Raw genomic sequence first — 25,673 nt, 5'->3', positions numbered from 1 at the left:
CGGTGCCCCTTCAACATCTACCTAAACCCGTGCAGCCACTCCATCCATTCAAATGCATTCTCTTGTGCATTAGCAGCAAAACCACTAAGTCAGCCAAAACGTATTCTTCTCCCATGGATTAGCTGGCACAAATCAGCACGGGAGTGACGCATGCAGTCTGTCCCTTCCCGTTTTCAACATGCACAAACCCCAGGGATTTGGAGACGCTGCACAAGTTCATGCTTACAAGTTGGAGGCAGAGCTGAGTTCCAATCGTTTGAGATGTGTAAATTGCTGAGGAGATAACACCTTGGATTCCTAACCTCAAATGCTTTTTCAAACAGACCTTCCCCTCCCTCCCCAGTGATAAAGGCTCTTCTGCTGTCCCAACAGTCGGCACCATGCAAGGGAACTATTTCAACAGCCACCATCCCTCTGCCAAGCAGCGCGATGACAAAACCCAACTGAACAGGCCAGAGCACTTCAGACAGGCCCAGGAGAGAACCTGCTGCTGGAGGATCAGCCAGGGGCTCCTCGCTGGGAGCTGCTGCCCCATGGTGAGGAGGGACTCGGGCAGCAGAGGCTGCCCAGGGAAGAGGTCACTGGGAGAGAGGCCGCTCCGAGGGGATGCTCCTGCACCCTGCGCTGGGTCGGATACGCTGCAGACAGCAGCAAACCCCAGCACTGTAACAGCTTGCCTTGCTCCCTTTGCTGCTGTTGCAGTGGAATAAGAAACCAACTCTAGAAGAGGCTGAAAAAGGAGGAGCAAGGGTTTAGTCTTGCTGGCAATGAATACAATCACCAGGATCCAGCTGCTGCAGCCACTGATAGGAGTGCCAGAACACTCCACTTGCCTATCTTTAACAAAACACCACCCCCTCGCCTCAAAAAGAACCTGAAGGGTTAATGTGCAGCCTTGCTGCCCCAGCACTGCTCCAGAGCAGGAGCTCCTCACAGCCAAACTCAACTCCTCCAATTAATGCTGCCTACAATTTGCTGATAAGCAGCAGATCAGGTTTGAAGAACTGCACCGAGGATTCTGTCAGAAGCTTCCTATGTTCCCTTGGCACAGCACCCATTAGAACTACTTCTCCAGCCTGCTACCACCAGTATAAAAGAAAAGAGCAGAATGGGTTTCTAATTTGCCACCGAATCCCATAGCAACTGTACGTCACTTCAGCTGGAAATTACAGACAATTCCTTCCCGTGCAATTTGAAAACTAGAGAGATGAATCTATAATTTGAGCAGATCCAAATGGTACAGGGCTGAGAGAAAAAGCTACCCTGAATAATTAAAAGGAAACTGCCACAGGCCAAAACATTCCTCATGCACAATGTTAAGCTGTCTCTTTGTCCCCTTCCTTCACATGGGAGGTGCCACATTCAGGTAAACATTAAGACCATTTAGCAGGAGTTTAGCAGTTCAGTGTGCTCTGCATATCCTGTCCCATTTCTGCTGATGGGGAGGAGATGTACGTGTACAAAGAGCTTCCTCTCCAGCAGCCTCCTCTGATTCATGCAGTCCTGTCACCGACTCATGTTCCCGATGTCGTAATAGCTTCAATTCTGACAGACTACAGCATCAGTGAATTAATGGGACAGGAAAAAACAGGTTACAGGAAAGGAGGAATGATGCAAAAAGCTTGAAGATAATTCAATGAGTTTTGATTCCAAAGCCGGATTGTTCTTCTCCTCCTGACACCTGCAAGCAGCTTTCAATTCCCAAGCCAGCGTGAATGCGCATTACCCTAAAGACCCTGCAATGACAGCAGGAGCCTTCATTTTGTGTTTTGTGCTTTAAACACAGCGAGATGAAGGCAAACTGCTTTAAAAGCCAAGCCTGAAAAAGTTCTTTCAATAATCGTGACTACCAGGGGCCACTTTAACCCTAGCCCTCAAGAAATCCCTTCTGACACGGTTGGTTTGAGCACAGAAAGCATTGGGAGGATGACTTGTGGAAGCCACATCTATCAGAGCACAGCTCCAAAACGCAGTCAGGTAGCAGAGCACAGGGGCAATGTGCTTTGGTTATCTCAGCTTAGCCCCCAACAAATATTTGTGCATCTGCCAAAGTTCACCAATGAATCCATGCAGTGGCTTCAGTTCAAAACACTCTGCGGAGCAGGGGCAGAGAGGCAGAACGGGTGCAGGAGGCCCCGTTCACCATGCACCGACCAAAGCAGGGATGCTACAGCCCCCTTCACATCCTCTTAAAATCATGGGGCTGCCATGAAGCCAGGACTAGGGCTGCTGGGCTGAGCCTGGCCTCCATCAGCTCTGCTTAGGTTAACACATAAGCTCCAGGTTCCAAAGAGAGGCGTGCAACTGCAGGCACGCTGTTCTCACACAATACTCCCCATGCTCTCACTGCATTGCTCCTCATGTCATAGAGAGCTCAAATACACCTGTGGAAGTTGGGAAATTCCCAGCTAAGGGCTCCAGGAACAGGCCTAATGCTGCTCACACACCATCATCACCTACAGCACGAGCAGATGCACCTACTGCCAAGTGACACCCAGGGCTGCCATGCAGCACCCAAATGATGGGGTAAGGTCCCTCCTTGCCCAGAAACCCCAGGATGTGAGTATGAAAAGCAAAGGATGAATGCCACAGATGGGGTATCCATGTGATTTAGGTGAGGATAGATACACCATCTCCCCATCAAGCATGGAGGAGTGGGGCCAGGATAAAGAATGAAAGAGGAAAACAAGGCAGGGGCATGAGGAGATCCTTTGTACCTCATCATGGATGGCAGCAAAGCCGGAAGCCTCTTGCCCCCGGGGCAAAGCCATGCCCTTCTTTTTCTGGGAGGGGTGGGAAGGCCTGTACACACCCCCAAAGGGAACGCAGAAAACTCCAAGCTAACATCAAATTACGTTCCTCGGAGATGCAGGAGCTGTTATGGGCTAAAACACTGCAGCTCACCAGGGGACAGACTGACCTGGGACGCGCTCTCCCCTGCTCAGCCCTCAGCTGCGGGGCTCAGCACTCGGTTTCACAACTGCGTGGAAGCAGTTTCAGGGGTAGCAAGTTTCGCAAGGAGCAGGCAGGCGACATCTTAAGGTGTCCTCCATGGAGCCAGTGAGCTACAGGAGAAAGAAATCCTCTCAAGGAGCCAGCAGCCCTGGGACCTGAACCTCTTCAGCAGCAGCACCATGATCTCTGTATGCTACAGGGAAGCAGCTTGCTGAAACACAGAGCTGGGCATCAGTATACAGACCCATGACTGTTTTCCCCACCAGGCCATGTATGATTTAGCCAGAGACCCAAGCAGGAGGGACTCAAGACAGCAAAGATCTGGCTGTCCATAGTCCTGCTGCACACATGGCCCAGCTCCACACCAGCAACACGACTGCCCTGGCACCAGGGACACTCAAACCAAGTGGCAGCTCGCCCGGCTGGGTGATCACTTTTGGATTGTGTAATCCCCAGACATGATTCTGAGCCCAAGAACAAACTCAAGCAACCGAAGACATTCCCCTCCTGTCCTGGCAAAGAGACAGAGCCTTGTCGCAGGAATCGCCCCGACGTGCTGCCCCGGTGCCTAAAACAGGTCAGACTGCACATGTTGGGCTGCAGGTAACACAAACAGCAGTATTGGATTCCAGGCCATTATACACATTACACAACCCTGCCGTCAGTTCTACCACACTGAAAACCAAAGCGAGCAGCAGAAGCCTTAGCAAGTTTTTTCCATTTACCTACTGCAGCCCAGAATTACCCCAGAGCCTGGACAAACACCCGCTCCCAAGGTGAGCTGGAAAGTCACTCCTTGGCACGGCGCGCTTCCGAGCGAGCAGAGACCTTCACCACGCTGCAGAAACTGTTTATAGAACAAATGCAGAATGAGCATATGTGTTTAATAGCCCACTAATTGTTGCGTTATTCACTGTACAAACAAGCGAGGTCCTCTGCCCTTATCCCTTCCTGCCCAGTTAATCACCAGTAGCCTTTGACTACTTCTCTTTTGGGTGGCGGTGAAGGAAGCAAAGTTCATTAGTGGCCGGTGGCCACCAAACAATCCCCACACCAGACTTCATTTAGCAAATAAACACCACTATTCATGTGTGACACAGACCGGGAATAACTTCCCAAAATATGGAACGCAGCCGCCTGCAGTCTTCCTATTCTCCCTTCCTCCAAGGAAAACGCTTCTGAATGTATAGGAGAGCAGTTCTGATGCTGGGTTTTTCCTTTTTCAGAGGGGGGAAAAGCCAATAACCCATCTTCTCCATGACACCTCTCGCTGCTGATTTCTCCTAATGCTGATAAACTCATTAAAATCCATGGGGATAAACCCTGGTCCAGTAATTCCCTTCGTCCTCGCACCGAGATTGCCCAATTGGGGGATGTGATGTAACCACTACCCGACATTAAAAATAGTGTTGTGACAACATATGGGTTATCCTACAGAAGCTGCAGGCAGGACGCTCCTCATGGCAAACGGGTTCAGGTTCCAGCTCCCCGGCAAGGTGAGGGCCAGACGCGAATCCATAGGGAATGGCCACAAAAAGGGGAGTTTTACCCCCCCCAACCACCAGCACAGGCCGAGCGCTGCCATTATTCCCTATTTAACCGGTTGAGAACCACTTGGGCCCATGGCGAGGAAAGGAGAACCTGGGGCTCTCAAATACAGCCCCGCGGAGGGCACCGGCCGATGGGGGGGGCACAACCGGGTGCTGCAGGGAGAAGGACCCCCCCAAGGCCGGATGCCAGCACCGGGAGCCACATCCCCGGGGTTACACCGGCACCCCCCCCCCCCGGCAACCCACGTCATGGTCACCGAGGACACAGAACCCCCCCCCTCAATCCACTTACCGGGGCCTGGTGGCGGCTACCAACCACCACCACGGGGAGGGGGGGCACCGAGAGCCCACCCCCGGCCCCGGTACCCACCCGAGGGGGGGGGGGTGGCACCGAGGTCTCGGCTCCCGGGTCCCTCAATCACCCACCGCTGTGGGGGGGGCACAGTGTGGTCCCGCCATCGGTTACCGCGGGGGGGCCACCGACACCTCCCGGTCCCCTCAGGCACTTACCGGAGGATCATGACGCCTCCTCGGTCACCTACCGGAGGGGGGGGGCACAGAGGCCACTCAGACACCAACGGGGGTGGGGGGGACACCATCAATGGGTCCTCACAGAGAGGGGGACCGGGAGCCCCTCACGTCCCCTCCATCCCTCACCAACAAGGGCCTCACACCCAGCGCCCCCCCTCTATTTCCCCGGTCCCCCCCCCGGGGTCCGCCCCCCGTCCCACACCCCCCCCACAGCCACAGCCCCGGGCCCCCCCCGCCTCACCTCACCTCACCTCACCTCACCCCGCTCCCCACCGACGCCGGTGCCAACCCCACCGGTGCCGCCCGTTGTAGGGCTCCGGCCGGGGCCTCGTGGCGACCGCTCGCCCGCCGCGGGGCCGTGCCCGCCGTCCCCCCCCCGCTCCGTACCTTACAGGCCTGGTAGCTCTCGAAGGCGCGCAGGGCGCTCTCCGTGAGCTTGACGTGGAAGACGGAGACGCGGGTGCCGCGGCCGAGGCGGCCGCAGGACAGCCCGTACCCGCGCTCCGCCTGCAGCGCCGCCATCTTGGGACCGTCTCCCCCTCCGCGCCTGGGCCGCCGGGGCCTCCCGCCGAGGCCACGCCCCGCTCATGCATCATTCATGAGCCGCCGGCCCTGACGCCACGCCCACCGGGGGAGCCTGTTGCTGGGGCGAGGAGGTGGGCAGCGGGCGCTCCTATTGGCCGAGCTACGCCGGGCATTGCACCGGATTGGGAGATGGGAAGAAGGGGCGGGGATATGCAAATAAGCCCGCGGTGTACGGCGGGAAGGGTGGTCTTGGGTACCCCCGGTGCAGCCCCGGTCACAGCCTCCGGGACCCGCGCCGAGGCAGGGCCCATAGGCCCCTGGTTGCCCCCCGCCGGTGCTCAGCGGGTCCGTCCAGAGCCAAGCACCGCCCCCAGGCTCCGAGCATCCCGTGCCGCAGCGCCCGCTGCAGCCACACGAGTGTGGACGGTGAGAGGGGGGCAGCCAAGAGGAGCATCCCCGGCCCTCGGCAAGGACGAGGCGCAAGCGTGAAGGAATTGTCCTTTATTGGGGAAGTTCACAGTCGGTCTGGGGTGGGAGGAAAGTGCTACAACCCCCGGAGGCAGAGCTGAGCCCCGGGGCTGGGGAGAGCCGCAGGGAAAAGAGGGACCCCAAAGAGCTTGGACCCACACGAGCCGGCCCCGGAGAGCATCCGGCGCTCCCCCTGCATCCCGCCCGCCGCAGCGTTCTTTGGCTTCCTTTGGACACTGCACGCTCTGGGGAAGTGCTGAGCGCGGCAGCGGGTGCTGGTGCAGGGCTGAGCCACCGGCAGCCCCCCAGGACATGGGGAATGTCACTGCACATCCGCACCGCTTCCCTTCCTGCAGAGACCACTGTGCTTCATACCCATGTGCTTTCCTTCCATGTGCCTCCCCTGCCCGTCTTGCCGTGCCAGCAGCACCGTGGCACCCATGGGGGTTCATTTGTCTGGGGACAGCCATGGTTGTACCGGTGCACAGGAGCTCCTGCTCCCTCCAACAGCCTCAGGGCTGGGGGCTGAGCCCCCCCATTGCCAGGCAGGGGCTCAGGGGGGCTGTGCCCTGCCTGCGGCTCCATCCCCACAGCTGTGCCACCGGGAGGGATACGGGGGGACAGCGGGAGGGGGGATTCGGCACCTCCGGCAGAGAAAGCATCGTATTCCTGCGAGTCCATGGGAAGGGGTCAGCGAGGCCCCGGCAGGGGAGAGGCAGATCCCAGTGCAGGTCCTGTGCCACGGGGCCACCCCGTTGCCATCCTTAGTTCCTCGCTGCAATGACCACAGACAAGGCCACGCCGCCGAGCGCGATGGCTGTCGCACCGAAGAGCCACTTCCAGGGGATGGACTGAGGAGGAGACATGGGCGCTGTGAGGGGACGGCAGCGCTTCCACCCTGCCCAGCCACTGGGAACAAGCGGGATCCCTCTGCTGGAATCACTGGGATCTGACTTTCCCAGAGCACAGGCCCCCACATCAGCATCAGCACCACCGTGACCCACAGGGACCTTGGGGACACCCACACATCCCCTGTGCCACCCCCTGGAGGTGCAGCCCCAGCCCTAGCCCTTACCCAGCGCAGTTTGTCTTTGCACTTCCCGGGCGCCCCAGTGGCACTGGGATTCCCGAGCATCTTCCTGTACATCTCGGTCTCCACGTTCCTCTGGTCCGCGTGCTTCTTCACCAGCTTCGAGAGCTCGGCGTGGATGGTCTGGGGAGGAGAGCGTGGAGCTGTGGGGATGGGGACCACAGGGCCACCACCAGTGAGCCCCACCGCCCCGGGGCCAGCTTTGTGGAACAGCTCAGAAGCAGCCAGCGAGGGGGGGGCTGATGGCCTGATCCTGCCCCACTGCCCTGCACTGATGAGTTGGGCATCCTGTGGGGCTGAGCACCCATGTGTTGTTGGGCCACTTGAGCCATTCCCTGTGAGCAGCAGGGAGCAAAGCCCAGGGTTGATGCCAGACATAAGGAAAAGGATTTTACCCTGTAATGGAGACAGGGAAGTGTCTGCCTTGGGGGCACAGACGTGCCCCAGTGCTCCCACTTCTCTGTCTGGAAGCAGGCTGGGAAAGTGGGCTTGGGGAAAGAGGGAAGCAGGACTGCAGCAAGACCCAGAGCACGCTGGTACCCACCTGGCTGTGCTGAGCGGTGGCAATGGCTGTGCCTGCAGGTAATGCTGCAGGGGCATCCCCTGAATCCTGCACAGAGCAGGAGGTGCTGCTGAGCCAAGCGTGGCACCACCAGCCCATGGCCACCACCGTGGCATCACCATGCCCAGCACCGCGGCTGTGCTGTGCCCTCTGCTGGGGACACCATGCTCCGGGTGGCTCCAATACCTCCCTGTGCCCCACACGGGCTCACCCAGAGACACAAACGCTGGCATCTCCCTGCTCCAAGGGGTCAGGAGAAGGGAAAAGAGAAGGCTCAGGGGGGACCTGATGGCTCCCTACAAGTGCCTGACAGGAGGATGGAGCCAGGAGGGGCTGGGCTCTGCTCCCAAGGAACAAGGGATGGGACAAGAGGAACCAGCCTCAAGCTGCACCAGGGCAGGGTTAGATGGAGCTGAGGAACAATTCCTGCCCCAGAGGGTGCTCAGGCATTGGAACAGGCTGCCCAGGGCAGGGCTGCAGTCACCGTCCCTGCAAGTGCTCACACAGCATGGAGATGAGGCCTCAGTGCCATGGGTTAGGGGTGGGAATGGTTGGACTGGATGAGCTTGAAGGCCATTTCCACCCCGGCTGATGCTGTGATTCCAGGCTGTGATGGTTCACAACAGCCGGGAGGGGCCGATGGCCCCACAGAACCAGGCGGAGCCGGGCGGTTTTGGGGTGTTTTCACCCCGGTAGCCGTGGCCCTGACTCACCGGTGCGTGTTTAACGCTGACCGGCAGCCGAGAGGCCCCTCGTCTGCTGCGCCTGTGGCTCCAGGCACGTCACTGCCGGGCAGCCGGATTGTTCCACCCCTCTCCAATTAAAACACTTTGTTGGGATGGGCGGTGGAGCAGCCGCCCCGGCAGCGACGTGCGGGGATGCACTGGGAATGATGCTCCCAGTGCTGCCGGCTCCCTCGCCACCCTGCTCATCCGAACCCTGCTCATCCGAACCCTGCTCATCCGAACCCTGCTCACCCGAACCCTGCTCACCCGAACCCTGCTCACCCGAACCCTGCTCACCCGAACCCCGCTCGCCCGAACCCTGCTCACCCGAACCCTGCTCACCCGAACCCTGCTCACATGAACCCCGCTCACCCGAACCCTGCTCACCCGAACCCTGCTCACATGAACCCTGCTCACCCGAACCCTGCTCACCCGAACCCTGCTCCCCCGAACCCTGCTCGCCCGAACCCTGCTCCCCCGAACCCTGCTCATCCGAACCCTGCTCATCCGAACCCTGCCCACCCTTCCCCATGGTGCTGTGAGACCGTGAGCTCTGTGGGTGCTATGGGACCAAGAGAGCTTTCACAGCATTCCATCCTGCATCGTATCACGACACAAACCACGATACTCCGGTTCCAAATAAATGGATAAACCACCAAGATCCGGTTGGGGTCGGAGCCCATTTGTAGAACCAGCCCCCAGTGCACCCAAGCTGGGGCCATTTCCTGGCGCTGGCTTTCCCTTTGTGCCAAGGATCCTGTCCTGCAGCTGATCATTAACCCACAGGAAATTCCTGACCCTGGCCTGGCGCTGGCACGAGGTCCAGGCTGCTCCCACCACGCAGTGAATCACCCCGGGGCTGCTGAGCCACTCTGCAGGCACCCGGCTCTGCTCCACCTCCCGCAGCCGCAGCACGAGCCAATGGAACCACCTGGCAAAGCCGGAGCAGCCGGGACCATGCACACATGGATTGCTGGAGCAGGGATGGGCTGGCAGCAGGGACCAAAGAGCAAAGAGGGAGCTCGCAATAGGGAGATAAGGGAGCCACCAGCCCAGCCAAGCTCAGGCATTGCACCATGTGGTGCATCACCTCCTGGTTCCCAGCCTCCTTTCTTGAAGAGAGCTGGGAACAGCTATGGGGACTTCAGCTTTCAGTGGGGACACCGAGGTTTGCAGGGATATGGACAAGAAGAGAGCATCGCAGACACGCAGCTCAGCAGGATCACCAGCACCACATCACAGCAGCCTACCTTGTTTGAAGGCTCCAGCTTCAACGCTGCCTTCAAGATGGAAATGGCCTCTCTGAACTCGCCCTGCTGAGCCAGGACCTGGAAAGCAGGATACGGCTTGAGCCCCACGGGTGACGTCTGTCCCTTGGTCCTGCTCTCCACCACGCCATGGAGAAAGGCTGCCCACACACCCGGCCTCACCTTGCCCTTGCGGAACAGAGCCTTGATGTTCCCTGGCTGGTGCTCCAGGACGAGGTTACAGGACTTGAGAGCTGCCTCGTAATGGTCCAGTTTCAGCTGAGAAGCCGCCAGGTTGTTGAGACATTTCACCTTCACGTCCAGCAGCTCAGCCTCCTCGCCCGGGCTGAAGTCCACTGCAAAGACCCCAGGGCAGGTTACAACGGGAAGGGAGCCGGGGCACCCTTTGCTGGAGCAGGCAGGTACCTTTCGAGCTGGAGCTGATGATCTTGAGGGCGATGTCGTAGGAGTTGATGGCCAGCACGTAGTCTGCCTGCTGGTAGAAGAAGTTGCCGCGCTCCCGCTTGCGGTTGGCCAGCTCCACCTTCTCCTTCCCACTGAGCAGCTCCAGGTCTGGGGCATCCCGAGCCTCCAGCAGCTCCACCTCCAGGGTGAGGGCTGCGTTGGGTGGGATGTCAGGGCTCCTGTGCAGAGGAGGACACAAACCCATGGCACCGCTGACAGTGCCACGGGCACTGTGCCATGGAGGTTTAGCACCACAGGCCAGGAATCAGAGCTCCTTGGGATAAGGCATGATGCAAACTGCTCCCCCTGGGCAGGACACGCTGCTGTCCCGAGTGGGGTCTCCCTGCTCACATAACCTGTGCCGTGGTGGCTGGATTAGCACTGGGAGAGCAGGGGACAGCTTTCAGAGCCCTGCTTGGGGCCATCCTGCTCCACCCGGTGCCCTCCCCGCTCACCTGCCCTGAGCTCCATAGCAGTACTTTGCATCTGACACGATCAAAGCTGTCTCTCCCATTTCCAGGAGCTGCACACACAGGTCCAGAGCCTGAAGGGAACAACATCACGGGGAGGGAATGAAAGCAAAGGCAGAGGGGCCGCTTCCAACCCACAAATGAGGATGCCACTGTCCCCGAACCCCCCCAACCCCGTGCCCCGCACACACGGATGGAGCCCTGACCTGCACCACATCGCAGTCCCCCAGTGTGAAGGTGAGGGCAGGGTTCTCCTCCACCACGCTGCCGTCCTCCAGCGCGGCCTTCAGGCGCACGGTCACGTCCTGGCCCTTGCGGGGCCGCGTGTCCGCCCCCCGGCCCGGCACCAGCGTCTTCTTCTTGAGCAGCCCGCTCCCTGCGACGGGAGAACCGGAGCCGCGTTACCCGCGCCGGGGAGGGGGGAGCCCGGCCCCCACCGCCCTGCTCAGCCCCTGTTCGGTGCTGAGGCCCCGCTCGCCCCGGGCCCTCACCCAGCACATCCAGCCACTCCTGCGGGTCCTCGGCCGCTTCCCTCCCGCCCCGCTCCTCCGGCGGCGGGGCCGGTGGCCGGGACACGTCCTCCAGCGGCGGCATCTCGCTCAGGTCCTCCTCCTCCTCCTCCTCCTCTTCCAGCACCTCGAAATCCTCCGCCGTGTCCAGCGCCGGTTCGGGGCCGCTGCCGTTGCCCGCCCGGCCCGGGGAACCGCTCCTCGGTTCCTCCCCGCTCGAAGCCATCGCCGCGGAGCAACCTGGAGCGGGGAAAAGAGGACGGGGCTCGGGCCTGCGCATACCGGAACCGGGCAGCACCGGGGGGGGCGAAGAGTCCGGTAACCGCGGGAAAAGGGGGGAGATCCCCGCGCCACGCGCCTTCCCGCCACCCGCGGGGACCCCACGTCACCGTCACGCGCCGGGACTCCCCCTGGCAACGGCCGCCGCCGCCGCGCGCCCACCCGGCCCCGCGAACCCGGCGGCCCCGCCCCGCTGCTCCGATTGGTCCCGCCCCGCCCACCGCTCTGACACCATTGGCTGGGGAGAACGCTCGTCAGCCAAGAGCTGGGCGGGGCTTGGAGCCGCCTTAAAGGGGCCGCTGCGGGGTGGTGCCCGCGGGAGTGGGGCGGGGGTCCCGGCACCGGGAGGAGGGGGGGTTCCCCCGCTATGTCCCGGGGATGGCGCCGGGGGGGGGAAGATCCCGGCCCTGTCCCTCCGCCACCCGCCACTACTTCCGGCTCTGCGCCGTGACGCAGGGGCACGCTGGCGCCGCGGGGTTGCGCTCGACGTGACCCGGTACCCGGAAGCGAGGTGCGGCCGCCGGTGCCGCCGCCGTTCCCGTCATGTGAAGCAGCGGGACCGGCTCCCCCAGGTGCGCGGGCACCGGAGCGCGCAGGGCCCCAGGGACCCCGGGGCTGGGAGAGGAGGGGGGGGCAGGCAGGGGACCCCGGGTGAGTGTGGGGCCGCCCCGGGACTGGGCACGGCGATAGCGAAGGGGGGTAGGTCCGATACGGGCGGCGTGGCAGGGGGCCCGGTTACCGGCGTCTCCGTTCCTGGTGCTGAGCCGCCCCCTGCAGTCCCGCAGGAGCGATGGAGCCCACGGCCTCGCAGGTGTTCTGCGGGCGGGTGCTGGGCATGGTCAACGCCGAGGACGTCAACGCCATCATCCTGGCCCAGAAGAACATGTGAGTCCCGGGGGAAGCGGCACCGGCACCGGGAGCCTCCCGGGGTCCATGCCGAGCTCCGTGCGCTTCCCCCGCGCAGGCTGGATCGCTTTGAGAAGACCAACGAGATGCTGCTCAACTTCAACAACCTCTCCAGCGTCCGCATGCAGCAGATGAGCGAGCGCTTCCTCCACCACACCAAGACGCTGGTGGAGATGAAGAAGGATCTGGACGGCATCTTCCGGAGGATCCGGTGGGCAGCGGGGACGGGAGCGGTGCTGCGGGTCTGGGTGGGTGTGAGGGGTGGAAGGGAGAACATGGAATGGTCTTGGAGGGGCAAATGTGCTGCTAAGCAACGTGGATTGGAGCTGCTGGAGCTTCGGGATCCCTCAGCCCCGCTCCAGCCGGGATTGGCTGTGCTCCCTTGGGAGGGAGCTGGCACTTGGAGCACCCCATCTGCTGGGATGGGGTGGTGGGGAGGGAGCCCCAGGAACCTCCAGGGCTCAGCTGTGATATCCACGAGCAGCTCTGCTGCAGCCTCACCTCACCCTCCTCTCCCCAGGGCGCTGAAGGGGAAGCTGGCGAAGCAGTACCCGGAGGCCTTCAGCAGTGAGTGAATCCTCCCAGCGCGGGTTTCCCTCCTGTGCCAGAATCCCATTCCTTAAAGATGCACCGGGTGGTCTGTGGGGGTCGGGAGAAGCCACCGAGACATCCACTTGTGCTAAAAGTCATCTTGATTGTATCAAAGGTGTTTGGGAGATGTTCCAAACGGCCGCTCACTGATGTGGCATCACTTTATGTATTGGGGACATGGGCAGACAACACCTTAGAAGTGAGCCAATTGTCCTGCTGGGTGCAGCAGAACCGATGCCTGCGCTTCCCCTTGCAGACATCCACGAGTCTCCCATCCTGGAGGACGACGACGACTTTGACCCCATCCCCAAGAGCACCACGACCACCATCGCTACCTCGGAGCAGAGCACGGAGTCCTGCGACACCAGCCCCGACGTCATCTCGCCCACCACGAGCCAGGATTTCGAGGATTTATCCCAAGGCCAGTACGATTTACGGGCCGTGAACGGACAGAGTCTCACAGACGAGGACACAGCCGATGGCCTGGACTAGGCAGCGGGTCCCTGCGGAACTTTGGGCGCTGTGTGCATAGGGGGGTCTCTCTTTGCCGGGAAGAGGGATGCGAAGGCGGGTGCTGGACGGGGCCACCCCGCCCCGGTGTGAGCAGTAAAACGTGGCTTTCAAACGCCTCTCGTCTCGTCTGTGCGCTCCGGAGCCCGGCTCGGGCAAGGGTGGGCTCCATGGAGGGGTGCGGGGGGGTCCTCCCGTGTGCCCCTCGCCCCCCGGTACACGTGGGAGGGGCGGGGCGGGTCCCGGGGCTGTGGCGCGCAGCGGCCGGCAGGGGGCGCTCGGCGCCACCCGCGCATGGGGCGGTGCCGTGACGCGGTTCCGCGCGCATTCCGGTTCCGGTCGCCCCTTTTCTCAGCAGCGAGGCCGCGGGTGCGGGCGGGCAGGAGCCGGGGGAGGAGAAGGCCAGGACCCGGGAGCGGGGCGGGGGGAATCCGGTTGGTGGGGGGGTGGGGAGGGGGGGGAGTTCCGGTTTGGGGGAGGGGCACCGGTGGTGACGGCGCGGGCGCGCCCCGCAGGAGCCGCCGGTGCCACGATGCAGATCTTCGTGAAGACGCTGACCGGTAAAACCATCACCCTGGAGGTGGAGCCCAATGACACCATCGAGAACGTGAAGGCCAAGATCCAGGACAAGGAAGGTACCAGTGTGGGGTAGGGGGGGGGGCAGTCCCGGTGTGTTCTTCCCCGTGTCCCCGCACCGCCCTCACCCGCACCACGGCTGCCCCGCAGGGATCCCCCCGGACCAGCAGCGCCTCATCTTCGCGGGCAAGCAGCTGGAGGACGGCCGGACCCTCGCCGACTACAACATCCAGAAAGGTGCCCCCGGCCTGTACCACTTGGCTTGGGGGGGGGGGGGAGAAGGGGAACGGGAGGGTAACGTTTGTGCTCTCCGTGACCGCTCCGTTTCCTTCCAGAGTCCACCCTCCACCTCGTGCTGCGCCTGCGGGGGGGCATCATCGAGCCCTCCCTGCGCCAGCTCGCCCAGAAGTACAACTGCGACAAGATGATCTGCCGCAAGTACGGACCCGTGCCCCCCCCCCCGCGTGGTCCCTATCGCCGCCGTCGGGGCTCTGCTGACCCGTTCCCCCCCTCTCCGTAGGTGCTATGCCCGCCTGCACCCCCGTGCCGTCAACTGCCGCAAGAAGAAGTGCGGCCACACCAACAACCTGCGCCCCAAGAAGAAGGTCAAGTAGAGCGGGCTCCGCTCTGCCCGAGCCCTGCCAATAAAGAGCTCAGCCCCGCAACGCTCCCGCCTGGTTTTTTGCCCAAATCCGCGTGGTTTTTAATGAAAATAAACGGGGGATGCGGGGAGGGGGAGCTGGGGAGAGGCGCGATACCGGTCGCTGCCTGCAGGGGGCGGTGGAGCCGCGCTCCGCCCTCCGCCGGGCCTGCGCCGTGCGACCGGGGCCAGGCCATGGTGAGCGGGGAGCGGGGGCCGCAAGGCGCGTCCGGGAGGCTGCGGGGGGATCCGGGGCCGCTCCGTGCACGTGTGCCCGGGTCGTGGGTGCGGCGATGTCCGGTGCATGGGCATGGGCGGTGTTGCGGGGTCCCGGCGCCGGTTCGGTCCCTGCACACGTGGCCGGGAGGAGCTCCCGGGGCCGGAACCGGACTGAGCTCAAGCGCTGCCGCCGGGCTCCCCTAAGGCCGGCGCTGGGGGGTGGGGGACACGCTCGGTCAGCACCGGAGCCGCCCGGTGAGGCCGCGGGCACGTACCGGTGGCTCCGTCGTCCCCCGCCGCCGCCATCCCCATCTCTCCGCAGACGGGCGAGCCCGTGCAGGCGCTGCTGCGGCGGCTGCGGGCGCTGCAGGGCGAGCGGGCCGAGGCGTACCGGCTGCTGGAGCAGTGAGTACCGCGGAGGGAACCCCCGCCCCCCCCCCCCAGCCTTCCGGCTTCGTTCAGAGCCCGTCGGGGCGGAGCTGCTGAGCTCCGGCTGCGGGGGATGCCGGTGTTGGGCATCCCATTGCAGCATCGGGACACGGGGGAGCGACGGGACACGGGCTGGGGGGGGAAGGGGGCAGAATCCTGTCACACACACACAGAAAGGGGCGGCCGGATCTGCCCTCGGTGAGGGGGGGAGCTGCCTGGTCACAGGGACCAAGAGCTGCCAAAGCTGGGTAGGGGCGACCTTAGGGCAGCTCCAGTGCCTAAGGGGCTGCAGGAGACCAGGAGAGGGGCTTGGGACAAGGGTGCAGAGACAGGACAATGGGAATGGCTTGAACCTGCCCGAGGGGAGACTGAGCTGAGCTCTGAGGCAGAAGCTCTTCCCTGTGAGGGTGCTGAGGCGCTGGCACAGGGTGCCCAGAGAAGCTGTGGCTGCCCCATCCCTGGCAGTGCTCAAGGCCAGGTTGGACACAGGGGCTTGGAGCAAGCTGCTCCAGTGGAAGGGGTCCCTGCCCGTGGTTGGAACTGGATGAGCTTTAAGCTCCCTTCACCCTAAACCAGTCCATGATTCTATGCTATGAAACCCCTCCTGGCTCTGCCAGTGGCGAAGGGAGCTCAGCGCAGGGATGTGGACCGTGGGGTGTTGCCGTCCTGCTGTGCTGTGCTGACGGCGGCTCCCCGCCATGCACAGGGGCCACCGCGCGTACCTGAGCACCGCGCCGCACTATGACTTCCCGCGCTACCGGCAGCTGGTGCACGAGGTCACGGGGGCCTTCAGCAGCATCTCCCGGGAGGTGCTCAGCATCACCGCGCGCCTGCGGGATGAGCTCGCCCGCCCCGACCTGGCCCAGCACCTGGCCCGGCTGCAGGAGCGGGAGCAGGAGAAGCTGCAGCTGGTGAGTGTGGGGCTGGGGTCATGGGGGGCATTGATACCCAGGGCTGCTTTACGGGGGTCCCAGCTCCCGCTGTGTCCCCATGCAGACAGCACAGCTCCAGCTGGCCCAGCAGCAGGCACAGGACCAGCCCCACGTGGATGCCCATCAGCAGGAGGTGCAGGAGCTCAAGCACAAGTAGGTGGTGGCCCCGCTGCGGCTTCGTTCTGTCCCGTTTCGGGATGGCAGCGTTCCCCATGGCGATAGGAGCCCCCTCCCCACATTTCCAAGGGGGGCCCAGATGGTGCCTTCAGCCGCGCTCAGGGCCGCAGCCCCAGGGAGGGTTTGGCGATGCTGCGCGGTCCCCTCGGCCTCCCCGGGCTGAGTGTTTCATAAACAGCGCGGGGAAGGCGAGGCGGCCCACATAATACGCTCCATATGGGCTTTATTTATAGTTTCCATCCGCTCTCGTAGGCTAATTAAAACCATTGAGGCAATCAGCGAAATTCTCCAGGACCTCAAGTACGATTCGGAAGAAGCCGAGTGATGGATGTCCCCGTGGGAACGGCTGGAGGGGCCGGGCGGTGGAACGGGGGCCCCGCGCGCCATTCCCGGCCCCCGGCGCAGCCACCCGGGCACCCACAGCACCCAGCAAGGTGGGCGCCTTCCCCCCGGCTCCTTTCCTTGAGCACAGGCTGGAAGGGGTGAAGAACACCCCCACCTCTCCAGGAGGAGCGGGGTCCCCCTAAGTCCCGAGCATCCCTCAGCAGAGGGGTCCAGCGCGGGGCTGGTTCCGCTTCCCAGCTGCACCAGGGCTTTCTGCCCAAGGGAAACCACAACGCGCAGTGCCAAGGGGCTGCCTTGCTTTGATCCCCATGGAGATGGGCACTGCCTTCACTGCCAGCTGGCACCCCAGGTGCAGCAGCCCCCCAAAAGCATCTCTCGGATCAGCTGCACCCCCAGCCCCGGCACAGCTTCAGTGCCCCACTAGCGCTGTTTCTATGGTCATCCAAAATAAACCTGCCCCATGGAGCTGAGTTGTGTGGTCTAATTGGCTTCACTGTGTCCCCCAGTGCCACCCCCTTCGGCTTGCCTTGGTCCCTGGGGATGGGGTGACCACGGGCAAGGGTCCCCTTTGGCTGCCGCTGCATCCCCATCCCCGCGCTGCTGCCACTGACGCAGACCCTGGTGGGGTTTCAGAGGTTTATTGGCATTAAGCTTAAATCTGTTCCTAATTGACTGAAATGGAACCAAAATAAGGCTGGTTTGAATCAAAATTGGAGCAGGCACTGGGCAAACCCCAGCAGCCTCAACCCAGCCCACGTGGCTCCCCAGGGACTGACCCCCCCCATGCGCTCGTACATGGGTCCCTGGGGAGAAAAGAGCCCAATTCACTTCCCAGGGCTGGGGTGGGGGGGAGCTGCACCGAGGGTGGGGGGCACCCAGGAAGCCCCCCCTGCCCCTTTCATCCCAGAGGCTGCTCCGGCTGGCGGGTAAGGAGCAAAGCCTCCGTGCCCCCCCCGGCCGGGCAGGGCTGGGGGGTCCCCTCGCCGCGGGGTGCGGGGGGCACCGGACCCACAGCACGTGAGGAGGGGCTGCCGGGGCTGGCCCAACGCAGGCCCCCCGCTTTACCCCATCCCATGGCCGCGCTTCGCCCCGGCCGCCTTCCTGCTCCGCGCCGGCGGGGCCGGGGGGGCCGCGGGTGGCCCCGGGCGGGTGCCGGGCGCCCCGTGTGGTCCTGGCGGCGCTCGGGCCCCCGCGGGCTACAGCTTACCGCCGGGAAGCACCTGCGGAGAGAGAGGAGCAGAGCCCCGCGTAGCCGCCGGGTCCGTGCCCCCCCATTGCCCCCCCCTCAAGGCCGGGGATAGAAGTGCGAACGGCTCCTTACCTACCTGGTTGCGTGCTTTGTGCGACTTCTGCAGCCACACGCGCCACTGGTCGTAGAGCTTGATGCCCAGGTTGGAGCAGCCGTAGGCGTGCTTCTTCACCCACCCGAAGAACTGCTTCAGCTCCCGCCGCAGCGTCGTGTTCTGCTCCCCTCCTTTGGGGTCGCAGCTCCCCGCCGCTCGCTCTGTGGGGATAAGGGGGGCGGTGGCACCGGGAAGCCCCCCCCTCTCCATTGCCACCGCGCGGTGCCGGGGGAGAGGAAAACCAGTGGGGATTTGGCTCCCAAGTGAGGAAACCAAGCTCCAAATTGGCTCTTGTGCAAGAAACCCAAGTGCTGGGCGTGGAGCAGGGAAGGGACCCCCCTGTGTGTGCCAGGGATGGGGAGCACGGCGCCACCGGCATCTCTGCCCCCCCAAAGGATGGCAGCGGCACTCACCGCTGCGCGGGGTGGAGGCGGCCGTGGGGTTGCTCCAGTCGCTCCAGATGCCGGCTTTCTTGGAGCCGTAGATGCCGAAGGGATTACAGCGAACCTGGACGAAGTAGACGGTGCCGGGGCGGAGGCCGGCCAAGCGGCACGAGGTCTGGTTGCCCACATCGTCCACCACCTACAAAGGGAGGAGATGGCAGCGTGGGCCCGCATCCCGCACCGTGCCCTGCTGCAGGCAGGTGATGCTGAGCCCACCTTCCACTCCGAGCTGTCCTCCACCCGGTACTGGATCTGGTACTTGGCTTGGAAGAGGAAATCCTTGAGTGCCGGCGGGGAGCTCCAGCGCACGCTGAGCTGGTCCTCCAGGTCGCCCACCCGGCTGACGTGCACGTCCGGCGGCGGGTCGGTGGTGACTGCGGGGACAGGGTTAAGGAGCCGCAGATGCGGAGGAAGCAGCTTAACTCGATTAGGAGCAATTCTGCTCGCACATCACCCATTTCCTGCATCCCCCCCTCCTACATCCCAGTGCCTGAACCCACTGCCGGTTCCCACCATGAGGTCACCGGCGCCGTGGTGCCACCACGACGTTGCCGTCGCTCACCCACGTCGAGGATGTCCAACATGACGACGTCGGAGACGGCCACCCCCAGCCGGTTGGATGCCTCCACCCAGATCTCATAGGGCGTGAATAGGGCCAGGTCCTTGGGGATGTGGCAGGAGTAGGGCCCGGCCGTGTGGTACTCCTGGCACGTGTTGTCTCGGCCGTACCACCTGCGGGCAGGCGCTGAGTGCTGGGTGCCGTGGTCCAGCTGAGGATGCTCCCCCATCCCCAGAGGGCAGGGATGCTCCCAGTTGGGACCGTGGCCATTCAACACCATGAGCGTGTGTCCTCACCCTCCTCCTTCCCAGCACACTGCTCATGGCAACCACGACCCAGGGAAACTCAGACTCACGGCATCAACCACGTTGGAAAAGACCTTTAAGATCAAGTCCAACCTTTTGCCCAGGACTGCCAAGTCCACCATAAACATCACACCAGGCACCCGAAGGCATCGGGCTCCCCGTTCCCTACCAGCTTTTCAATCCCACTATAACAAATAACAGGGATAGGGCGAGCAGCCCACCTGAGCTTGTACTTGAGGGTGTAGTTGGTGTGCAAGAAGGTCTCCCCTTCCGTCCCCGGCGCCCACTTGCAGGTGAGGTCCTTCATGTTTTTGGACCAGCAAGTGATGTTGACTGGTTTTTCTGGGGGCACTGGGAGAGAGAAAAGAAACCAGTAAGAAACATAGGGGGATGAAAAGGAGCAGCAGTGAAACGCAGCTCGTGGTCCCCTCCGACCACAGCCTGGGGGGCTGCAGCTGTGGTTGCTGGAGGGGTTCAGGCTCCTGCTCTGGAGCTGTTTCCTTGCAGCAGCCCGAAGCCCCGATCCGAGCCGTGTTCCCAGTGCTGCCTCTGTGTTCCTAGGACGTGGCATCGTCCTTAAAATAGCCCGAGATAACAATCTTACGATTATTGATTCGGACAAGAGCAATTTTGCCGCGGCTTTGCCAAAGCAGCCTCCCTGCGGGACGCGGGGCTGGGGCACCGGGTGCAAACCACAGCGGGGGGGGTTAACACAGAGCAAGCGCAAGCAGGCATCGCAAGCGCGCGGCGCGGTGCGGCAGAGCCCAAAGGGTTAATCCCGGTGCGGATCCTTCCCAACCGGGAGCCGTGGCTCTTCCCCAGTGCATCGGCGCAGCCCCGCCGGCCCACGTACGTCCAACGTAAAGGCAGGAGCCGGCCAAGATGCCGCCGTCTCTGCTGTGACAAACCAGGTTGTCCCCCGACTGCTGCTTGGAGCCGTTGAGGCGGGCGAGGGCCACGCTGAGCGTGGTGGGGCCGAGCGCGGCGTAGGAGGCGGCGGGCAGGCGCCGGCCGTTCAGTGTCCAGTACAGGTCCTCGGCTTTCAGGTGAAAGTCCGGGCTGACCGTGCACTTGGCGACCAGCGAGGAGCCGATCAGCAGCGTGGGGTCCTGGGGGGAAATCACTGCGGGGTCTGCAGTGGAGACACAAAGAGGGGGGGCAGAAAACGTTGGGTAGGTGGAATACGGTGTCTGTAGCATCGTCATGGAGCGGGGTGGGTTGGGAAGCCCATCCGGGTCCAACCGCCTTCCGCTAGAGGAGGATGCTCCAAGCCCCTGTGCCCAACTTGGACACTGCGAGGGATGGGGCCTATGTACGTTATATCCATGTAAATACATGGTGTATCTACTTTACATCTATTTAAATATATCCTATATCTATTTAAATATATGCTCTATTTTTAGCTATTTAAATACATTTTATAACTACTTCAATACATTTTATAGCTACTTAGGTACATTTTTTACCATTTAAATACAGTTTATATCTATTTTAGATCCATTGAAATACATTTAATATGAATTTTATATAAATTTAAATGCTTTTATATACATTTTGTGTATTTGAATACGTTATAGCTATTTAAGTACTTTTAGTATCATTTATGTCCATTTAAATATATTTTATATCCATTTAAATGTATTTTATATCGATTTACATATATTTTATATCATTTATATTTTATATTCATTTGCACTCATTTTACATATATTTAAATATATCAATTTTAATGTATTTCCTATTGATTTAAATATATTCTCTATCGATTTTATCTCCATTTAAACACATTTTGCATCTATATCTATTGAAATGCTTCTTTCCCATGCACTCAGGTTTGTCTTTATCCCATCACAGCCCCTCGCAGCAGGGGCCGGAGCTCAGCCACGCTCTCGCCTCAAGCTCGAGGGCTCCTCGAAGGATCCATGGGGATTCAGGCTGGGAAGCGCCTTTGGGAATGTGGAGCACGAGGCTGGGGGGGGGCCTCGGCTGTGGCTTTGTGAATGCTTCCTGACAAAAGGATTTCCAGAGCAGCTCTGGGGAGGGTTTGGGGCTTTTCCCCCACCCCTTTTCCAATGGCACCAACCGGGAGCTCCCCACTGAGCCCAGCACCGACCCGGCCCCAGCCCAGTGCCACCAGGCTCTGCCAAACCCATTGCTCGCACCTCACCGCATCCCTGTGCCCCAGTGCTGGGGACACCCCCTGTGATGGCAAAGCCTCCCCTTCCCATCCTGCTGCTTTACTTTGGGACCCCTTTGCCATCAGGCTTCAAAGAGCAGCCCCCCCCCAAGCCCACTGCGGGCTCTCCCGCGTCCATCAGCCTTATCGGCTCCATCCGCACGCGCCAGGCTCGTATCCCAAATTACCTCCCGGAAAGTGCCGCGACCTCCTCCTCTCCCCTCCGACCTCCGGGGCCCCGATCGGCTTTCAGCGCCCGCCCGGCTCCCACCTCGGCACAATTAATGCTCCAAATCCTCCTTGCCCTGGAGATCCACCCCGCGGCGATGCCGCTGCGGTGGGTGTGAAACATCTGGGACACGGCGGTGATGGGAGCCCCGCGGTTACATCCGCGGTGACGGCAAGAATCCACGGTGATGGCACGGATCCGTCCCATCACCTCCCAAACAAAGCAAATCCCAGGGGGGGATCAGCCCCTGGATCACCCCTTCTTCCATCGAGGCCTCCAAACCAGGCATCCCCAGCCCTGCCAGAGCCCACCCAGCACCAGCTCCTCCATTAGCCGAGAGCACGGAGCCGGGGCTGCTCCAGCTCTGCTCATTGCACACCCAGCGCTCGGGCCCTAATTCTCCTAAATCTTAATCTAAACAGCCCCAGAAACACACACGAGCGCCGTAAACCAGACACGTTTCCCGTCCTCCGAGCGGGACCCTGCGGAGGAGCCAATTTCATCCCGATCTCTGTATTTTCCCCCTTGATTTTCTTTCCCTCCTCCAAGCGGGACCCTCCGGATGAGCCAATTTTTGCCTTTTTTCCCCCATTTTTCTCCCCCCCCCCCAGCCACAGCCCTGAACATGTGTTTTAAAAGGGAAAAGTGTGAAGTTTTCCGAGCAGAGAGGAAAGGGCCGGAGAGACACAGGCGGGCTGTGGAATGTGCGAGTCGCAGGGAAAATACCTGCTCGGGGGTTTTATGGCTTTCCTATTGCACACAAAAAATGCTGATCAGGTGCTAAGTAATGCTATAAAGTAAAACCACATTTCCAAGGTGTCGGGAACGTTTATGCTCTTTCTTCCGAAGGGCCGGATTTCATTGGAGTTTGAGACCGGGGTTTTAAGGAGTTGGGAGAGAAAAGGCAAAACCCCTGCGATAAGCGTCAGAGCTCACGCGGTTCAAAAGAGCTTTATGGAGACGTGCAGGGGGTTAGAGGAAAAATAGGGATAATTGCCCCGAAGAACAAAGGGAAACGTGGGCAGCCCCGAATCCTGCATGAGAAGCCAATGGAAACAAGCACGTACATCCATCGAGAGCCCTTCGATGGGTCAAGCGAGGAGGCTCGCGGGCTATTGGAAGCGCTTTATCCCTCTTCCCCACTCTCTTTCCCCGTTTCCCTTCTCCCACTGCTGTTTGTGGTGCCCATCCCGCAGCTCGAGGAGGGGTTGGGGAAGAGCCCCGGCATTCCAGCGAGCGTGGCCGCGCCGAGCAGAGCCGAGGGGAAGCGTTCGCTCTCTAAAAGGAGATTTGGCTTCGCCGGCCCCCGACGCCGCACGTCGAGGGGCCATGGGGTGAGGGCTCGTCCCAACCGGCAGCACTGGGCCCTGATGGGAGGGGGGAAACGGGGGTCCCGGTGGCTGCGAGCAGCACCCCCACACTATGGTGAGGTGAGAGGAGCGGGGTCCAGGCACAGCCCCACGTTGTCCCGGGTGGGATCAACCCCTCTAGGCACCGGGATGGGCACCGCTCCACGCCAAAACCCGCCCGGGTTTGGGAGCTGCCGATAATGGCTCCTAAAGGGATTTTTGGAGCAGTTTTCCTCCCTTCTCCCACACTTGTGCAATTCTTGCCCCAATGAATGCTCCGTGAGGCTTCCCCGTTAACGCCATGCACGGGTCAGGGGCTGTGGGAGCTGCCGAGCGGTGCCTGTCCTCGGCGGGACCGGTCTGCGCGTCGGAGCGAACATCCATCGCCTTGAGAAATTCCCATCATAGGGAGGAAGCCAAACTTCCTGCTGCGGGGAATGGGATCTCGCCTCGCTCGGGCCGGAGGGGAAGCAAGCGAGGCGACGGGTGGGACGGTGGCTAATTGGGGTTGAGGGCTCTGCAGGGATAGGGGGGCCCTCCTGGGGGCGTTGTGCCCCCCACCATGGCAAGGGGGGGACCCCGATCCCCCTGGGGCTGAGGCTGCCCACAGGTGGCACCTCCTGGACCTGCCGCTGCTGGGTGGGACCCCCAATGGGCACCAATGAGGAGCCCCCCAGAGGGGGTGTTTTTGGAGGGGGGTGTAGGGGGATTCATTGTTCTCCATGGGGGAGGGAGCTCCCTATTGTTCTGGGAGGGGAAAAGGGGATTCATTGTTCTCTGGGCCGGGGGGAGCAGGGATCTCCCGAGGGAAAAGGGGGTCCCCGTTGTTCTCAGCAGGAGGGGGGGTCTCAGAGGCTCTGGGGAGGAGAAAGGGGGCTCACGGCTCCCGAGGGTGTGAGGAGGGGGCTCGCTATTGTTCTCCGGACGGAGGAGGACGGGGGTTTCCATTGTCCTGGGTGGGGAATGGAGCCGCATTGTTCTCCGGGAGGGGGGGGCTGCACGGCGAAAAGGGGGGGGGGGACAGGGAGGGACAGACCCTTCCCGGGGATAGGGTCCCTCTTCTCCATGGGGACGGGGGTCCCGGCTGCTCCTGGGGGCCTGGGGGGTCCCCGCTGCTGCCAGGGATGGGGGGGAGCAAGAGAGGCTCCTCTATTGTTCTCTGCGGGGAGGGGGGGGTCCCGGCTGGGCTGCGGGGCCGGGCAGGGCGGGGGGTCCCGGCTGCCGTCCATGGGGGGATCCCCGTTACCGGCCACGGGAGGCGAAGCGCAGCCCCGAGGTGCGCCCGGCGATGTCCCCCCCCCCCACCGCCGCCGCCCGCCGCTCCGGGGGCCCCTCCGCACCCCGCGGCTTGGAGGGGGGCACAGGGCAGGGGCCGGCCCCGCGCTGACCGGGGGAGCCCCGGGGGGGGGATCCGCGCAGCGCCCGCCCCGGCCCCGACGGGACCCCCGGGACTCGCCCGCCCCGCGCCCACCTTGCGGGAGCCGCCCGGTGCTCCCGGTACTCACAGGCGAGGGGATCGGCGCGGAGGAGGCGCGGGCAGAGCAGGAGCAGCACCGGGAGCAGCGGTAACGGCGCCATGGCCGGCTCCGGTGCCCGTCGGTGCCCGGGGCTGCGGAGCGCACCGGCGCGTCCGGGGAAGTCCCGAGCAAGTCTGAGCAACCCCCGGTTACCCAAGCCCCAACTGCCGCCCTGGCCCCGCCCCGCCCGGCCCGGGACCGCCCCCGGGGGGGCAGAAAGGCACCGGCCCCGGGGCTCCGCCGTCCCGCTCCGGTACCGGCCCCGATGCCCACCCCCGGCGCCCGCCCGGCGCTGCCCCCCGGGCCCCGCTGCCCCGAGCCCCGCGGTGGGTGCGGAGGAGCAGCCCCGGGGCCGGTGACTCACGCGTGGCTCCCACGGACCCTCCCGTGCTCCCGGGGTCGGACCCCCGGGGCTTCTCCCATGGAAAGCGCGTTCAGGAGCCCAGAGCCCTCCTGTTGCTTGTCCAGAGGTGAAACCGGGAATCTCTTCCCGAAAATCCCAATGTTTTCCATGGCAGCATCACCTCTGGTTCCCCCCCGCCCCAAAGAGAACACCAAACAGTGGGGAAAACGCCCCACGTGGCTCCAGCACCAGGCTTGGGGCTGGGTTTGTCCCCAGGGGTCTTGGGCAGCCCAGTGCTGGTTGTGCCGCTGGCACCACAGCAAAGGTGTCCCCTCGGGCATCACTTCCCATCGGGGGGCCTCTCCCCGTCCCCCCACCCTGGACTCGGTGGTAACCGGAGCTTTGGGTGGCAGAGCCCTGGGTCTTGATGGTAGCCAGGCCACTTGTCCCCATGCATGGGTCCCCTGAGCCGTGGGGTGCGGGCTGGGGCACCCTGAAAGCACCCCATGCTGGGAGGTGCCTGGGTCATGCTCCCCCCAACGCAGAGGGGACGTGCAGGGACGTGGTGGCCCTGACCCTGAGGCTGGCACAGGGATGGGAACCCCGAGGCTGAGGTTTGTGGGGGACTCTGGGGGCATCTCTGGTCCATGGGGGCATTGCCCAGTGCCTTTCCCTATCCCTTCGCTCCCTGTCCCAGCTCTGCATCCA

The 25,673-nt window shown here is 62.5% G+C and overlaps 7 protein-coding genes across 13 annotated transcripts in view; 3 read left to right on the top strand and 4 right to left on the bottom strand.

Moving 5' to 3' along the window:
• ELL (elongation factor for RNA polymerase II) overlaps positions 1-5,629 on the bottom strand; it is a 47,737-nt gene extending 42,108 nt beyond the window's left edge. The window contains exon 1 of the mRNA XM_061349621.1: positions 5,424-5,629. Coding sequence (XP_061205605.1) covers positions 5,424-5,558 — 135 coding nt within the window. The 5' untranslated portion in view covers positions 5,559-5,629. The remainder of the gene's footprint in view (positions 1-5,423) is intronic.
• LSM4 (LSM4 homolog, U6 small nuclear RNA and mRNA degradation associated) overlaps positions 1-11,526 on the bottom strand; it is a 110,387-nt gene extending 98,861 nt beyond the window's left edge. The window contains exon 1 of the mRNA XM_061361159.1: positions 11,520-11,526. The gene's annotated coding sequence lies outside the window, so the exon portion shown is untranslated. The remainder of the gene's footprint in view (positions 1-11,519) is intronic.
• The window catches only part of REX1BD (required for excision 1-B domain containing), a 124,063-nt gene extending 105,858 nt beyond the window's left edge, over positions 1-18,205 (top strand). The window contains exons 1-6 of one of the 4 annotated variants that reach the window (XR_009726622.1): positions 14,746-14,797; positions 15,141-15,223; positions 15,954-16,158; positions 16,244-16,332; positions 16,609-16,790; positions 18,057-18,205. Coding sequence is in view for 2 of the 4 variants with exons in the window: in XM_061360761.1 (XP_061216745.1) it covers positions 14,795-14,797; positions 15,141-15,223; positions 15,954-16,158; positions 16,244-16,332; positions 16,609-16,681 (453 nt within the window). In the remaining 2 variants the exon portion in view is untranslated. Of the gene's footprint in view, positions 1-14,745; positions 14,798-15,140; positions 15,224-15,953; positions 16,159-16,243; positions 16,333-16,608; positions 17,171-18,056 lie in introns of those variants that run through there. The other 3 variants (XR_009726615.1, XM_061360761.1, XM_061360845.1) reach the window with 3 other exon arrangements.
• Positions 6,358-15,202, bottom strand: FKBP8 (FKBP prolyl isomerase 8). 3 transcript variants are annotated; one of them, XM_061356716.1, is made up of 9 exons: positions 15,094-15,202; positions 11,080-11,337; positions 10,795-10,964; positions 10,574-10,662; positions 10,080-10,297; positions 9,837-10,009; positions 9,657-9,734; positions 7,105-7,242; positions 6,358-6,880 (listed from the first exon to the last, which is right to left on the bottom strand). In XM_061356716.1, the coding sequence occupies exons 1-9, from the start codon at positions 15,128-15,130 to the stop codon at positions 6,794-6,796; spliced, it is 1,248 nt and encodes a 415-aa protein (XP_061212700.1). In that variant the 5' UTR covers positions 15,131-15,202; the 3' UTR covers positions 6,358-6,793. The 3 variants fall into 3 exon arrangements, with proteins under 3 accessions (XP_061212700.1, XP_061212776.1, XP_061212840.1); XM_061356792.1 differs by lacking the exon at positions 15,094-15,202 and adding an exon at positions 11,487-11,620; XM_061356856.1 differs by lacking the exon at positions 15,094-15,202 and adding an exon at positions 11,456-11,565.
• Positions 11,794-13,464, top strand: KXD1 (KxDL motif containing 1). Its single transcript, XM_061360509.1, has 5 exons — positions 11,794-11,948; positions 12,154-12,261; positions 12,341-12,493; positions 12,803-12,849; positions 13,130-13,464. Exons 2-5 carry the CDS (start codon positions 12,167-12,169, stop codon positions 13,363-13,365), a joined length of 531 nt encoding a protein of 176 aa, XP_061216493.1. The 5' UTR covers positions 11,794-11,948; positions 12,154-12,166; the 3' UTR covers positions 13,366-13,464.
• On the top strand, positions 13,624-14,622 carry UBA52 (ubiquitin A-52 residue ribosomal protein fusion product 1). Its single transcript, XM_061356162.1, has 5 exons — positions 13,624-13,752; positions 13,899-14,018; positions 14,110-14,196; positions 14,295-14,397; positions 14,480-14,622. Exons 2-5 carry the CDS (start codon positions 13,916-13,918, stop codon positions 14,571-14,573), a joined length of 387 nt encoding a protein of 128 aa, XP_061212146.1. The 5' UTR covers positions 13,624-13,752; positions 13,899-13,915; the 3' UTR covers positions 14,574-14,622.
• On the bottom strand, positions 17,324-24,794 carry CRLF1 (cytokine receptor like factor 1). 2 transcript variants are annotated; one of them, XM_061357635.1, is made up of 8 exons: positions 24,611-24,794; positions 20,205-20,483; positions 19,573-19,702; positions 19,050-19,219; positions 18,704-18,861; positions 18,458-18,626; positions 18,013-18,205; positions 17,324-17,921 (listed from the first exon to the last, which is right to left on the bottom strand). In XM_061357635.1, the coding sequence occupies exons 1-8, from the start codon at positions 24,681-24,683 to the stop codon at positions 17,600-17,602; spliced, it is 1,494 nt and encodes a 497-aa protein (XP_061213619.1). In that variant the 5' UTR covers positions 24,684-24,794; the 3' UTR covers positions 17,324-17,599. The 2 variants fall into 2 exon arrangements, with proteins under 2 accessions (XP_061213619.1, XP_061213531.1); XM_061357547.1 differs by having other exon boundaries at positions 17,765-17,921; positions 18,023-18,205; positions 24,611-24,790.
• Positions 24,795-25,673: the final 879 nt, after the last annotated feature.

Source organism: Neopsephotus bourkii, unplaced genomic scaffold (assembly GCF_033783945.1).
Source record: "Neopsephotus bourkii isolate Nb327-2 ecotype Australia unplaced genomic scaffold, CSIRO-AGI_Nbou_v1 NB_2, whole genome shotgun sequence".
In the NCBI taxonomy this organism is placed as follows: Eukaryota; Metazoa; Chordata; class Aves; order Psittaciformes; family Psittacidae; genus Neopsephotus; species Neopsephotus bourkii.
Note: the sequence above shows the minus strand (reverse complement) of the source record. Positions and strands in the feature narration are given on the sequence as shown.

What these genes read in the sequence shown, in the direction of transcription:
- KXD1 (XM_061360509.1), top strand. Translation starts at nt 12,167, where the DNA reads ATGGAGCCCACGGCCTCGCAGGTGTTCTGCGGGCGGGTGCTGGGCATG. An exon ending in GGCATCTTCCGGAGGATCCG is followed by an intron (nt 12,494 to 12,802) that starts GTGGGCAGCGGG and finishes TCCTCTCCCCAG; the next exon opens with GGCGCTGAAGGGGAAGCTGG. An exon ending in GTACCCGGAGGCCTTCAGCA is followed by an intron (nt 12,850 to 13,129) that starts GTGAGTGAATCC and finishes TTCCCCTTGCAG; the next exon opens with ACATCCACGAGTCTCCCATC.
- UBA52 (XM_061356162.1), top strand. Translation starts at nt 13,916, where the DNA reads ATGCAGATCTTCGTGAAGACGCTGACCGGTAAAACCATCACCCTGGAG. An exon ending in CAAGATCCAGGACAAGGAAG is followed by an intron (nt 14,019 to 14,109) that starts GTACCAGTGTGG and finishes GCTGCCCCGCAG; the next exon opens with GGATCCCCCCGGACCAGCAG. An exon ending in CGACTACAACATCCAGAAAG is followed by an intron (nt 14,197 to 14,294) that starts GTGCCCCCGGCC and finishes GTTTCCTTCCAG; the next exon opens with AGTCCACCCTCCACCTCGTG.
- FKBP8 (XM_061356716.1), bottom strand. Translation starts at nt 15,130, where the DNA reads ATGGGGATGGCGGCGGCGGGGGACGACGGAGCCACCG. An exon ending in CATCAGCTCCAGCTCGAAAG is followed by an intron (nt 10,010 to 10,079) that starts GTACCTGCCTGC and finishes GGGTCTTTGCAG; the next exon opens with TGGACTTCAGCCCGGGCGAG. An exon ending in AGCTGGAGCCTTCAAACAAG is followed by an intron (nt 7,243 to 9,656) that starts GTAGGCTGCTGT and finishes TCTCCTCCCCAG; the next exon opens with ACCATCCACGCCGAGCTCTC.
- CRLF1 (XM_061357635.1), bottom strand. Translation starts at nt 24,683, where the DNA reads ATGGCGCCGTTACCGCTGCTCCCGGTGCTGCTCCTGCTCTGCCCGCGC. An exon ending in CTCCTGCCTTTACGTTGGAC is followed by an intron (nt 19,703 to 20,204) that starts GTACGTGGGCCG and finishes TCTCTCTCCCAG; the next exon opens with TGCCCCCAGAAAAACCAGTC. An exon ending in GTTGGACATCCTCGACGTGG is followed by an intron (nt 18,862 to 19,049) that starts GTGAGCGACGGC and finishes CTGTCCCCGCAG; the next exon opens with TCACCACCGACCCGCCGCCG.